This window comes from Alosa sapidissima, chromosome 10 (genome assembly GCF_018492685.1).
Source record: "Alosa sapidissima isolate fAloSap1 chromosome 10, fAloSap1.pri, whole genome shotgun sequence".
In the NCBI taxonomy this organism is placed as follows: domain Eukaryota; kingdom Metazoa; phylum Chordata; class Actinopteri; order Clupeiformes; family Clupeidae; genus Alosa; species Alosa sapidissima.
Window position 1 is genome coordinate 11656410 of NC_055966.1, and position 15827 is coordinate 11672236.

A 15827-nucleotide genomic window follows, 5' to 3' on the forward strand; every position below is an offset into this window, starting at 1 on the left:
TATCACACTTTAGTTATGGCACATAGCCACAGAGTTATGCCTATTTAAGCACACATTAAAATGTTGAAAAGAAGGTGTTCATGTTGTGTGTGGCCATGCAGCATAATACAAAACTATTGCGAGGTAACTTAATAGCCTACTTTTGCAATCACAATTATTTTGTGTGGAGCCCCTTATTACTTGCAATGCATTTCATGGCCATGGGAAAGAGACTGCAAAGGCTTTTTTAGTCTCTAGAAGATTCCACCGTATTCAAAGGAACGCAAAATGAACTCTGAAAAAATAGTCACCACTTTGATCCGTACGGGGCTCCGTAGTTTCTCATAAACCAAAGCGGGTCAAAATTGCACTTGATTTGGCTGTTCTCACTCAAGACTCAGTGAAATGAGACCTGTCTGCGCACTAGAGGCGCAATAATGACATCGATAAAGAAAAAAAATCCTTGTATTTTGTAATCTGGTTCACTTGAAACAAATGTGTTGTATCGATGTTGCATTAGCTAGAAGTCATGGAGAAGGTGACTGGAGCCCAGATCATTGCAGAAGCGCTCAGGGCTCAGGTAGGCTAAGATCTTATAAGATCAGATAAAATCTGCAAAATAAGCCTAGTTGATTTTCTATAGTATTGAGTTGCTGTGTTGAGTTACAGCCAGTTTCTCATGAGCGCACTAAGTTTATACGATCGCTCAATTAACCAGGCATGCGGGACCCGAATACTGTAGGAGTTCAAGGAACTTTCAGTGCGTCAGGCTACTACAGTATACTGACGTTTAACATACATGTAATTTAGGGTGTGTCCAGTGGGCCTACTGTTGCCAGGCCATTTGAAATGATTTAGCTCTTAATTAGCGTAGGTTAAATTTAACAACACTATACGAATAACAACATTGATTTCTGCAGTCGCAATTAAGTGAAAGGTCGTGAGTGGAAAGTCTGCGCAAGCGCACAGGTATTGAAGCAATAGAGGCAAAGTAGTCTGCAAACATGGGCCAATTGAACGGACACCACATGACAACACAGATATTAACTGGAGATGAAAAATGAAATGTAGGAGAAGTGTGTTCGCCTCCGGGTGATTTCAGAAGGCTCTACGTCTAGTTTGCCATGGCATATAAGAGTACAGGATAAACAGAGGCTGCCCGAGAACAGCTGATGAACCGTCCGTGTCTCTGTTCTGTTTACAGAATGTGGAATACATGTTTGGAATTGTGGGAGTTCCGGTGATTGAGGTTGCCATGGCAGCCCAAGCTGCTGGAATCAAGTATGTGGGCATGCGCAATGAGCAGGCGGTAAGATCCCCACACCTCTTGTGTGTGACTCCTTTGTGGATGTAACTACTCAAGAGTGAGTCCTGACTTCATCATGTGTGACTCTCTTGTTGTGTGTTGTAGGCTTGCTATGCTGCCTCTGCAGTAGGGTATCTCACAGGACAGTAAGTGTTTGTGTTGTGCGTTAATGCAAAATGAAAAATATAAATGTACTGTAAAAATATAACTGTACCTGCTCTAGCACTGGTTGTGTGTGTGTGTGTGTGTACCACTGCTGACGTGTGTATTCTTTCTCAGCCCGGCGGTGTGTCTGGTGGTGTCAGGGCCTGGTCTCATCCACGCCCTTGGGGGGATGGCCAACTCCAACATGAACTGCTGGTAGGTGTCATGCAGCGGTGTGTGTGTGTATGTGTGCACCATGTGTGTGTGTGTATGTGCATTTGTGTGACTGTGCGTGCGTGTGTGTGTACTCCCCTCTGGGGGGTATGTTCAACCCCTGCATGAATTTCTGGTGGGCCTCACACATCACTGAGACAGACAGAAGAACTCAGACAGTATCGTCCTGCAGTGTTTCTCCTAGAATTTTTTCCAGCAGTGGTGCTGTTGATCGTAGGAAGCCCCCCCCCCCCCCCCCCCCCAAAAAAAAAGAAAACATTTTGAAAAAATGACTCCTTAAATAGTGACTGCTGGTGGATTTTGTGAAAGAAATGGACAGATTGGGTTACAAATTATGACATAAGCATCAACACAAGCATTTACAAAGCATGATTATTGCAGGACTTGAACAGGATTATTCATGTTTTTTTTTTTTTTTTTTTTTTTTTTTTTTTTTTCATTTACATCATTAGTAATTAGCCAATGTAGGCCACTGTACAAACTATTACTATTTAGAATATACAGTGCTGTGCATAAGTTAAGACATTTATTTATATAATAACATTTATTTATTCACGATACATGATACATTAAAAAATAATTGATGTCCTATTTTTTTTTTTTTAATTAAGGCATTAAGACAAAAGGCAAAATATGTTTTTATTCTTCCCTTTAGTCAATTTCAGCATGGGTGTCTTAACTTTTGCACAGCACTGTATAAACTATATAGACTTCTCTTTCATGACATTACACTGTATTGGTGCTGTGCAAGTGGAATTGAGTGCCTGTCACTTTAATGCCGTGACGCCCGTGAGGCTTGCTTGATTCTCACGGTTTTAAGCTAACTTAGTAGTAGCGTTGTTGTGCATGGTGCATAAGAATATGTGGATGAAATGAATTATGTTTCCCACGTCATTTGGTAAAATAAATGGTAAAAAACTCGAAGAAAATCTATCTTGGATTATAGCAGATAAGTGTCTTGTATCATATCTATAATTTTGTTTAAATTAAATTTTGTTTAATATCTACAGGAATTACAAACTATCTCAGATGTAAATGGTTGCGTATCCTATTACTCAAATTCAATTAAACCCACTAATAGGCTAGCTAGACCTTAGTTTCACAGCCTAGGTATATTAGCAACACAGGGCTTGAAAGCATTGCCTGTATCACAAACGAAAACGAAACAATGCGTGGAATTTATCTGGGAATAGGCTACTGAAGGTAGGGGAGAGCTATCTCGCTGGCGTGTTTAATTTGGTTCCTTGGTTAACATAATGTAAGCTACGTTTTTTGGCACAAAATTGCGTCTGCTAATAAACTTAAACATAAACACAAACAAGCGTGATCTCCTGTGGAATCCCTGACTGCGCCTTCAACATTAGCCTACTATTATTTGTTGACATGAAACCTGAACGAACGGCAGCCTGAAGTTCACTTGTGTCTATTTTTATTAGGCAACTTTTTTTTGCAGTGGCGCTTGAATTCCAGGAGCGGCGCTGCGGCGCTGATGAATACATTGTAGGGGAAACACTGTCCTGTATTGTCTCTTTCACCCCTCTCTGACTCTCTCTCACCCCTCTCTGACTTTCTCTTACGCCCTTCTCTAATGTTACGTCATCTCTCTCTAATCTCCCATCATACCCCTGTGCTCCTGCACTGTTGCAGGCCTGTCGTGGTGATCGGCGGCTCCTCAGACCAGAACCAGGAGACCACAGGTGCCTTCCAGGAGTTTCCCCAGGTTACACACACAGACACACGCACACTGAATTGGATTTGTGATTGTATTTGTGATTGTTTGATTGTGTTTGTATTTGAATATGTTTTATTTATTCAGGTGGAAGCCTGTCGTCTCTACAGCAAGTTCTCAGCCCGACCCAGCAGCCTGGCAGCCATCCCTTCCGTCATCGAAAAGGTACAAACGCACCCTCCGTTACCGAAAAGGTACAAACGCACCCTCTGTTATGGAAAAGGTCGAAGTCCTTTTAGGCAAGTCCCTCCACTCGGCGGCCATATACCAACGTTTTATGGGCACTCATCGGGCACAGTCTTTGGCTCGAACTGCGCACAGCAAGGCTTCACGACACCAATCTTGCTCCAGCGGCGAGATCACAACACATGATTGGCACGATGTCTTCACAACACACCATATGATTGGCTCAATGTATTCACATGTCGATGTTTTGCCGAGGAAGGGGTGGGATATGTGTAGATAACGGCCATATTGGCGTGACAAACTAGCCCCATGCATTTCTATGGAGTATTTTTTGAGTGCTGTGTCTCCTCATTAGAAAGTCTCTGAAAAGGTGCAAAAGCACCCTCCGACATCGAAAAGGTACAAACGCACCCTCTGTTATCAAAAAGGTACAAACACACCCTCCGTTATCGAAAAGGTACAAACGCACCCTCCGTTATCAAAAAGATACACACACACCCACCGTCATCGAAAAAATACACACGCACCCTCCATCATCGAAAAGATACACACGCAACCTGCGTCATCGAAAAGACACACACACACACACACACACACATATATCCTCCGTCTTGGAAAAGATACACACCATCCGTCATCGGAAAAGATACACACACACACACCCTCCGTCATCGGAAAGACACACACACACCCTCTGTCATTGAAAAAACACAAACACACACACACACATATACTCTCATCCGTCATCAAAAAGGAGGTCTCACAAAGGTACAAACAAACACACACACACACACACACAACCCTCCGTCATCGAAAAGGAGGTCTCACAGACACACACACCACCATCACACCACAGACATCTCTCTCTCTTTCTCTCTCTCTCTCTCTGTCCTGCCCCTGCTGGCCCCAGGCTGTGAGGACCAGCAAGTACGGCCGGCCAGGCGCCTGCTATGTGGACATTTCTGGGGACATGGTGAACGCTCAAGTGGACCAGTCGCAGGTCAGGTAGGGATAGTCTCGCTGCAATAGTCAATAGGTTGTAATGGCCAATGTGTCCACCAGGTGGCCTCAGTGCTGTATGGAGTTTCCTAAAGGAGCAGCACACAGAGAAGGCTGGGTCCATAAGGATGCTGTTGGAATGGATGTGTAGCAACAGAAGATGAATATTATGAGTGCTTGTGTTGGCACAGACTAATGCTGTTACACAAGTATTTGGATACTTGTTCCTATATGTTTTGGGTTCTCTTGCAACAGAATTACATTAGTAATTCTTAGTAGTCTTAGTATTTTTTTGTTGTTGAAAGATGCTTGCACACTGCCCCACAGACAAACGCCAACTAACCCCAATATTCCATAGTTGGCAGTTGTTGGTTACAAATTTTGAATGTTCAGAAAATCAACTTCCAGCATGTGTATTGTATTTCATTTATTAGAACATGCAGCTATGCTGTTTCTTAGTTGTCATAGTCTATAGTCCATGGGAGTGTAGGTGTGTCTAATTGTTTTATATAACAAGATGATTTATTCAAACACTGACAGGTGAATACACTGCTTGTTGATCTGTTACATAAACTTTGTGTGTGTGTGTGTGTGTGTGTGTGTGTGTAGGCAGGTGACATGTTGTCTCCCGCCCCCAGTGAGTTTGGCGATCCCTTCTGATGTACTAATGGCGGTGACTCTGATCAAACAGGCCCAAACACCTCTGCTCATCATTGGCAAAGGTAAACATACACTTGCTCCCCTGACACACACACACACATGCACACATACACACACACACACACACACACACACACACACACACACACACACACACACACACACACACACACACAGAAATGCTCATACCTCACATTCATACTAATCACTGTGTGTTCATGATATGTGTGTGCATGTGAATGGGTGTGTGTGTGTGTGTGAGTTTGTGGAGTGTGCTGAATGTAACTGTTAGAATGTGTATGTGGGGTTGTACGGTATTGGTTTACAATGTGTATGTGCTATATGTGTATCTGTATAGTGTGTGTGTGTGTGTCTGTCTGTGTCTGTCTGTGTGGAGTATCTGTTTGGAATGTGTGTGTGTGTCTGTCTGTGTGGAGTATCTGTCTAGAATGTGTGTGTGTGTGGGTCTTCAGGTGCTGCCTATGGCAGGGCGGAGTCAGAACTCACTGAACTGGTGGAGAGGTGTGGCCTGCCCTTTCTGGCCACTCCCATGGGGAAAGGGGTGGTGTCGGACGAGCATCCCAACAGCGTGTCTGCGGCCCGCTCCAGGTACACACACACACCACCAAGATCGCAGATCACACACACAATCACATCAGGAACACCTATTCACTCTCTCATGTCACACAAATGACATGTGTTACATAGTTATATAACAGTGTGTGTTTGTCTGGAGCGTGAAGGGACTAAGGGTTGGTTCATAGTCTACATGTGCGTGCGTGTGTGTGCGTGTGTATGCGTGTGGGTGTGTGCGTGCGGGTGTGTGTGTGTGTGTGCGTGCGTGTGCGTGCGGGTGTATGTGTGTGTGTGTGCGCGTGTGTGTGTGTGTGTGTGTGTCTTTGTGTGTGTGTGTCTGTGTGTGTGTGTGCATGTGTATGCGTGCATGTGCGCGCGGGTGTGTGTGTGTGTGTGCGTGTGCGTGCGGGTGTATGTGTGTGTGTGTGTGTGTGCGTGTGTATGCGTGTGTTCAGAGCCCTGCTGCATGCCGACGTGGTCGTGCTACTGGGAGCCAGACTCAACTGGATGCTTCACTTTGGTTTCACCCCTCGCTTCAACCCCCACGTCAAGATCATACAGGTACGCACGCACGCACACACACACACACACACACACACACACACACAGATCAGACTATCCCCTACGTTTTAACCCCCTTGGCTAAAATTGCACACGTAAGTACATAAAAACAAACATAGACACATTGCAAAATTAAATGCAAACAGATCTATCAACATCACATTAATGTGTGTGTGCGTCTGTGCATGTGTGTGTGTATTTGCGTGTGTCTCTTTGTATACGTGTGTTTGTGTGTGTGTGTGTGCATGTGTGTGTGACTGCTACAGGTGGACCTCTGTGCAGAGGAGCTGGGAAACAATGTGAGACCTGCTGCTGCCTTGCTGGGGGATATCCGTTCAGTAGTCAGACAGGTGAACACATCTCGGCATACACACGCACACGCACACGCACACGCACACACACACACACGTGCACACACACACAGAGGGTGTGGGCCATGCTGCATTGGGTATGTGTGCACTGAGAGGTGTGTGTGTTGCAGATGCTGGAGATCTTCCAGAAGGATCCGTGGTCGTACCCCGCGGACTCTGAGTGGTGGAAGGCTCTTAAAGGGAAGATGGCTGCCAACGCCGAGGTGTCCAAGGTCAGTGATTGGCTGATTCAAGGATACAAGGATACACGCCCTTGCTTATGTTTATGTGTTAACAGTTTGAAGAAAAGTCATACAGCCAAAATAAAAGATGCCAATATTAGTAATAGTCAGTAGACTAAACAACATGTAACTATAGTAACTATAAATTAGGGATGGGCAAAGCGAGGCTTTGTGAAACATTGAAACATTCGAAGCAATTGTGCCAGATTGTTTCAAAGCTTCGAAACAATTCCGACACCTCAGAGCTGTTCGGGTGAAACAAATCTGTCAAATGCTTCGTATCAGAGATGTCTTTAAAGTCGTGGCTCACTGTGTTACCTGTGTTCATAGTCTTAGTCCAAAGCTAAGCAGTGATGCCCTCGGTCAATAACTGGATGGGAGACCACATGAAGTGACAATAAAGAGAAGCTTATTGCTGCTGCTAGTGTTCTCTAAATCACTTTCTTCTCATTAAAAAACTTGCAATCTGTTTGCTTTTTTACCATTCTGAGAGTTTAGTTGACACTGTGTAGATAATGAGTAAGAAAAAATATTAACAGATATTATCTGAAACAAAAGCTTAGAAACCAAACAGGGAGAGAAACCACATTTGAGGAGCCTCACTAACCACTACACCATCATGGCTATTGCTTAGTCTTAGTCTACACTGTTAATTAAACGCACAGGTACATAGTAGCCTGCTGCCGACACCAATGACATGGGTAAAATGCACCGAAGGTTAACTTAGCTTTGGTCACATGACATGGGAATTTTGAACGATGTTTCGAAGCAGTGGTCACATGACATGGCTGTTTTGAACCACGTTTCGGAGCAGTGTTTCGAAACACTTGTGCTTCGAAGCCTCGACACTGATTCGAGATGTCAGTTTCGAACGTCCCACCCCTACTACAAACTATAATAACTATAAGCATAGACATATACAAACTGTGGGAATTGTGAACTGTATGTAATATGTTTGTGTGTGTGTGTGTGTGTGTGTTTGTGTGTGTGTGTGTGTGTCATGTCCCAGGCCCTGGCACTAGCGCCCTCCCTGATGCTAAACTACTACTCGGCCTTCTTGCACATCTCCGAGCTGCTCCCCCCAGACTGCGTGATCGTCAGCGAGGGCGCCAACACCATGGACGTGGGCCGCACCATGCTGCTCAACCGCCTGCCCCGACACCGGTCGGTACACACCACAGCACTCTCTCTCACACACACACACACACACACACACACACACACACATATACATATACACATGCACACACTGTTCCCATAGTGTTCAGTGTTCCTATATATATATCATCAGTTTCACAATGTTCCTAAGTTACTGCATGTTGTTCCCACATTCATGGTCAATGTTCCCATGACATTCCTATTTCTATCCACATTACTATCACCTGCATTCATGTTCCCATGAACTTCAGTTCCTCCAGTCAGTCATTCCATAGCATTCCTATAATATTGCGCAACAGTCCCATAGCATTCCTATAATATTGCGCAACAGTCATGTGTTGACATGTGTGTGTTCTATCAGGCTGGATGCAGGCACTTTCGGCACCATGGGAGTGGGTCTGGGTTTTGCCATTGCAGCAGCCATGTTGGAGCAGAGCAAGAGCGCCCCCCAGAGGGTGGTGTGTGTGGAGGGGGACAGCGCTTTCGGCTTCTCAGGCATGGAGGTGGAGACCATGTGCAGGTGAATTGCTGGACCTACACCTCATACACACACACTCACACTAACTTCCTTAGATCTTCCCCAGTCAGATGAAGCAATACAATACCTGTATTGTATAACACTTTCCCCCTGTCAGTGGTTAACTTCCTTAGCTCTTCCCCTGTCAGTTGCTACCCTTATTAGCTCTTCCCCTGTCAGATGCTAACGTCATTATCTCTTCTCCTGTCAGTTGCAAACTTCCTTAGCTCTTCCTCTGTCAGTTGCTTATTTCCTTAGCTCTTCCCCTGTCAGATAGCTCTTCCCCTGTCAGTATCTAACCTCATTAGCTCTTCCCCTGTCAGATGCTAACCTCATTAGCTCTTCCCCTGTCAGATGCTAACCTCATTAGCTCTTCCCCTTTCAGTATCTAACCTCATTAGCTCTTGTCTTGTTCATTCCCACTCTCAGGTACAAGCTCCCTGTGGTCATCATTGTTATCAACAATAACGGCATCTACAGTGGAGTGGACGCAGACACCTGGGCACAGCTGGAGAAGATGGGAGACCTCGCCATAGTGTGAGTGTCATAAGCAGGATGGACTCAATTTCAACCTATCAGAGAGTGAGGCTGCAGTCACATGATCACTGTTCATTGGAAAGTAGTCCATTCTGACAAGTTCAAAAGGATGTTGATGTTGAAAAGGGCTAGTCACTGTATATCAAAGCTCATGCCAGGAGCTATAAGCATCATCAAACTATGACTCTCAAGGTTATGGACACATGAAACTCAGAGGGGAAACACGTTTAAGCTTTTAAGCTTCTGAAGGCTGAGATGAACCCTGACATATGTGCAAATGTTTAGAATTCCACATACATACACACACACACACACACACACACACACACATGCACACACACACATACGCACACATACGCACACACACGTACACACATGCACATACGTGCACACACAGACACACACACACACACACACACACTCACAATGTTAATTTGAATATTGGTACACACAAGAACCATGAACCAATATGAACCAAATCAAAATACTTTTGTGTAACATGTACTGTATGTCATTTGTGTGTTTGCGTGTGTGAGTGTGCATGTGTGTGTGTTTGTGTGTGTGTACGTTTGTATGTGTGCACGCATGTGTGTGTACGTGTATATGTGTGTGTGTGTTAGAGCTCCCCCAGTGACTTTGCTGCCTGATGCCCGCTATGACCAGATGATGACAGCATTTGGTGGGCGTGGCTTTCTGGTGCGGACTGCTGCAGAGCTCCGCCTGGCTTTGCAGGAGAGTCTCAGGGATTGGCTGAACCCCTCACTCATCAACGTGCTAATAGACCCTGCCTCTGACAGGAAACAGCAGGTAACAACACAAGCACACACACACACACACACACACATGTACACACACACACACACACACACACACACACACGTACACATACATGTACACACAAGGGGTTTTGTCAATTAGTCAATTAGTCGACTATTAAAATCACTGTCATGGAAAAAAATGGCTAAAGGCTAAACAAGCATTTCTATCTCTGGAAGTATCAGAAATGAGTCCTGTTCCAAAATGAGTCCTGTTCTACAGGGACATGGAAGTATCAAAAATGAGTCCTGTTCCAAAATGAGTCGTGTTCCACTGGGACATGGAAGTATCAAAAAAAACGTGCAGCTGTCCTAAAGTGCCATAAGAACACGTTTGCTATGGATGACCATCTATCTAAAGAGGAAACACCCACTGCCAACAGCTTGCACTGGACCAGTACTTTGATGACTAGTCGACTAGGATTATGAAAAATTTGTCAACTTGTAAAAATCAGAAGTTGTGAAACCCCTAATGCACACCCATACACGTACATACACAGATGTACACATACACAAACACTAATGCACACCCATACCGGATGCAAATGACACAAATGTATTTTATTGTTTAAACCCAACTCTTTCTAATACCTCATACCTGACTAACATTTGTTTATTTATCTGACAAATGCCAAACCCACACACACACTCACACACCACACACATGCACACGCACACACACTATCTAGGAGCCTGAGGGCCTTAATCACTGGTTCCTCTTGAAATGTAGTCTTATTTGACATGATCCAATGGAGCAGTCTGCTTCCCCACATGGAGCTAGGTTTGCTAATTAGCTAGTTATCTCAGTCTGCCCTTCAGTGAACGATGCAGAGACAGAGAAGAGTGTTTGTAGTACCCCTGGAAATACACACATACTCGTGCACACAAGGGCATTTCAGGATGTGTGTCTCACATACATACATACACACACACACACACACACACACACACACACACAAACTTACCTCACCGCCACCTGGCCCTCTATTTCAGGCACCTCTCATTATTAGGAGGGTGACCCCAGTATGTTTACTTGGAATGTTTCCTAGCAACCACACACAGACATTCTTGAGGATTGGGTGTCATGGCAACCTCAGAATTCCTCTATGAGGCTTTCGTTGTCAATCAAACTGTGACAAATTGGACACCCACATACCCTCACCAACACTGGCTCTATTGTGACTCCTCTGACATGCACACAGACGCACGCATGCACACACACAGACACACACAAACAGAGTTTCCTTTTTTCTTTAACAGCAGCCACTAACATATATCATGCTGACCACATACACAAATGCATACAGCTGAGCACACAGATTTAAGCATCCAGGATGCTCCACCCTGATAAAGTCAGTGTGTGTGTGTGTCTGTGTCTGTGTGTGTGTGTGTGTGTGTGTGCGCGCGCATCTGTCTCTTCCTCTCTCAGGAGTTCCCCTGGCTAACCCGATCGAACCTGTAGGAGGATAGTTGCCTGAGTCTGAAGCTGGGAGGCGGAGTGCCTTAATTTGCTGCCTTAACCTCCTGCCCTTCCAGGACCTAATGAAATGAACTGCTGAAGTACCAACCTGCAGCTCCGTCTAGAGACCATCCCATTGGAGCCGATTTATCACCTAAAACCCAGGAACCAATCACAACTGCTTATCCACCATGGGGCGGGCTTTATATGATGACAGACAGTGTGCCAAGAGTCTTTGTATCTCTGGGACATTTTCATATCAGATATATTTCTGTAAATAAATCAGCTTTATTGAACACAGAAACCTCTTTATTTATAAGAATATAACTCTGATGACTCTCACACACGCACACACGCACACACATGCACATGCTAACTGATTAACCACATGCAGGATCTGCTTACTAATTCACTAATTTCTTTCTCTGGTTATGTGGTGATGCTCCGCCCCAGTTATGATGTAAGGCTAGAACTCTTCCTGTTCTGTTACTAGTGGCGTTCACAGTAGGGCTGCAACCATAAATCAATTAACTATTACATTAACTGCCAATTGTTTTGGTAATTGGTTTGGGTGATTTTATCAAGAAAAATTACGGATTGCAGCTTTTTAGACTTATATACCTCCTCCTTTAGTTACTCTGTGACAGTAAGCTAAATATATTTGACGTGTAGACAAAATCTTGGGCTTTGGGGAACACTGATTATCATTCTATCGATTAAATCACTAATCGATGAATTAAGGAAGTGATCGATTAATTGACTATGAAAATACTCAAAGCGTCGTAGTTCACAGTGCCTTAATTCAGCAGAATGGCACATGGCATAATATGCCCTTGGTGGTTCACAGTGCCTTAATTCAGCAGAATGGCACATGCTATAATATGGCCCTGGCCCCTGCTGGTGGTGGAAATGGTGTCTGTGACATTCCAACGTGGAATGAGAGAGAGAAAGAGAGAGAGAGTGTGCCCAGGTGTATGTGTCTGTGTACGTGCATGTGTGTGTTAGTGTGTGATGAGTAAGGATGTGTGTGGGTGTGATTGAGTAAGACTGGGAAAGAGAAAGAAAGAGAGAGAGATTGATTGGGGGGTTATTGACTGGGCTACTGAGAGGTGCTCTGGGACTGTGTGCGTTGCAGCTGAGAGTCTTAAGTGCCCTTCTGGGCCTGGGCCTCAGCACTATTACTACTACTACACACACACTTGCTCACACACACACTCCTACACAGACACACACTCACACTCTCTAGTGGACGGAAGATCATCATAAATTGTGGCGCTGGCTGGTCGATACACCCTGACCGAAGGACCCGTGGGGATGGGAGAAGATCCCTGAGGTTTCACTCTTTCTCATCTGCATACACACACACACACACACACACACACACACATCAGCACAATGCAACATTATGTACATACATATATAAGCACATGCAATGCAGATACACATGTACATAAACACAATTACCAGAATACACATAGGTACACTGCAGCATCACTGTACACACACGCACACAGATCATTTTCCTTGAGCTGTGTACACACACACACCCTGTACCATGCACCTCTCTGACACACTGACCACTAACCTTCAACTCAACCTACACATACACACAATTACCATCCACCTGCCTGCTCACACACACACACCAACTGTACACACACCATATGTACACACACACACACACACACACCATTAACTTTCAACTGTGTCCACGCACAGCGTTATGCTTCATCTGTGCAGACACACACGCACACATACCATTATTCTAGTTTGGTTTGCATCATTGCACTGCATGTACGTGCACACACACACAGATACCATTCCAGAGTGGTTGCAGGCAGAAATCACACTTGGTCTCCCGACTATTGATTTTTACTAGTTTTTCATAATAATTGACATGATAGATCGACTAGTCGTTCTGTACCAGTAGCTTAGCTGTTGGAGAGTGTGTCTCATCTTTGGATAGTTTTCAGAGAAGACGTGTTCTTTTCACACTTTAATACAACTGTACACACACACACACACACTGTACTTTAATACAGCTGCAAACACACACACACACACTGCACTTTAATACAGCTGCAAACACACACATACACACACACACACACACACTGCTCTTTAATACAGCTGCATACACACACACACACACTGCACTTTAATACAGCTGCTGTCACACACACACACACTGCACTTTAATACAGCTGCAAACACACACATACACACACACACACACACACTGCTCTTTAATACAGCTGCATACACACACACACACACACTGCACTTTAATACAGCTGCTGTCACACACACACACACTGCACTTTAATACAGCTGCACACACACACACACACACACTGCACTTTAATACAGCTGCTGTCACACTTGCTAGTAAGGTTGGGACCCAAACAAGGGAACACAAACCATGGGCACAAACAAGGAGACACAGGTGCCAGCTGCAAACACTGTGACAGCTGCAAACACACACAGACACACTGCACTTTAATAGAGCTGTACACACACACACACACACACACACACACAGAGACACACTGCACTTTAATAGAGCTGTACACACACACACAGACACACTGCACTTTAATACAGCTGTACACACACACACACACACACACACAGAGACACACTGCACTTTAATAGAGCTGTACACACACACAGACACACTGCACTTTAATAGAGCTGTACACACACACACACACACACACACACACACACACACACACACACACAGACACACTGCACTTTAATAGAGCTGTACACACACACACACACACTACACTTTAATACAGCTGCTGTCACACACACACAGAGACACACTGCACTTTAATACAGCTGCACACACACACACACACACACTACACTTTAATACAGCTGCATACACACACACACACACACACACACACACACACTGCACTTTAATACAGCTGCTGTCACACTTGCTAGTAAGGTTGGGACCCAAACAAGGGAACACAAACCATGGGCACAAACAAGGAGACACAGGTGACAGCTGCAAACACTGTGACAGCTGCAAACACACACAGACACACTGCACTTTAATTAGGGTTGCGAAGGGGCGGAAAATTTCCGGTAAATTTCTGGAAACTTTCCATGGGAAGTTAAGCTGGGGAATTTTGGAAATATTCCAAATTGGAAACTTTCATGGAATTAAAGGAAATTCAAAGGAATTAACTGGGAATTTTTGGTAATTCCTACTGTTTCATATACAGACATTATTCGTAATAAGCAATATGATTTGTTTGTTCGTATTTTCGCTTAGCTTAGCATACAAAGCTAGCTACCATGCTAGCGGGAATCCCATTCTCTGCCTATGGTTTACTAGCGTGCTAAGATAGCAACACTGAAACCACTGAACTGCCCAAGATACACCACGCCACTCAACAACAAAATCCAATTGGTTGGAACATTGACTGACTATCAGTTTGTTAAGTTAGAATCCCAGAAAATGGTACAACAAATAGAAATATAATGACACAACATACCACCCTAACTAAACCTTATAGATTATGTAAGTGATATATAAGTTGCCAAGCTTAATCAGACAGATTAATCGTCCCATTACAGTTTATGCAAAATGACGTACACCCATTTGAATGAGGACAAAAGTGACAACAAGCCCATAACTGGGCAAATCTGTTTGCAAACTTCCCCCAGTTTCACAGTTATTCCCACACAAGATGACATTTTCACTGGGAATTTATTTTCCCCATGCACATGAACGCACCATAGGTTTCCTTTATGTCTAGTAGCCTATACTGATTGCTGTGTGCATGGGATTGACGTATGTGCAGGGTAGAAATTTGAAATTGCATTAAATCAGGTTGTTTTAACTAATATTATGCTGCAAGATGGGGTTTTGTCCACTGCATTTAAGTTCCCTGTTATAGACTAACTTGCCAGATTAAAAATTCCCAGTTTATTCCTGTTAATTCCTGTTTATTCCCGTTAATTTCCGTATATTCCCGTTAATTCCTATGGAAAGTTTCCAACTTTGAAAATTCCCGGAATTTTGCAACCCTAACTTTAATAGAGCTGTACACACACACACACACACACACACAGACACACTGCACTTTAATAGAGCTGTACACACACACACACACACACACACAGACACACTGCACTTTAATACAGCTGTACACACACACACACACACACACACACACACACACACACACACACACACACACACACACACGCAGAGACACACTGCACTTTAATAGAGCTGTACACACACACACACACACACACAGACACACTGCACTTTAATAGAGCTGTACACACACACACACACACACACACACACACACACACACACACACACACTGCACTTTAATAGAGC

The 15827-nt window shown here is 44.2% G+C and overlaps 1 protein-coding gene across 1 annotated transcript; it reads left to right on the forward strand.

Moving 5' to 3' along the window:
- The first annotated feature begins 426 nt into the window (after nt 1-426).
- On the forward strand, nt 427-11748 carry hacl1 (2-hydroxyacyl-CoA lyase 1). The gene is made up of 17 exons (XM_042108395.1): nt 427-559; nt 1184-1288; nt 1391-1431; nt 1565-1645; nt 3311-3383; nt 3480-3557; nt 4489-4583; nt 5187-5299; nt 5711-5846; nt 6269-6374; nt 6641-6724; nt 6856-6957; nt 7976-8130; nt 8486-8644; nt 9071-9178; nt 9799-9985; nt 11423-11748. The coding sequence occupies exons 1-17, from the start codon at nt 509-511 to the stop codon at nt 11453-11455; spliced, it is 1707 nt and encodes a 568-aa protein (XP_041964329.1). The 5' UTR covers nt 427-508; the 3' UTR covers nt 11456-11748.
- The last annotated feature ends 4079 nt before the right edge of the window (nt 11749-15827 follow it).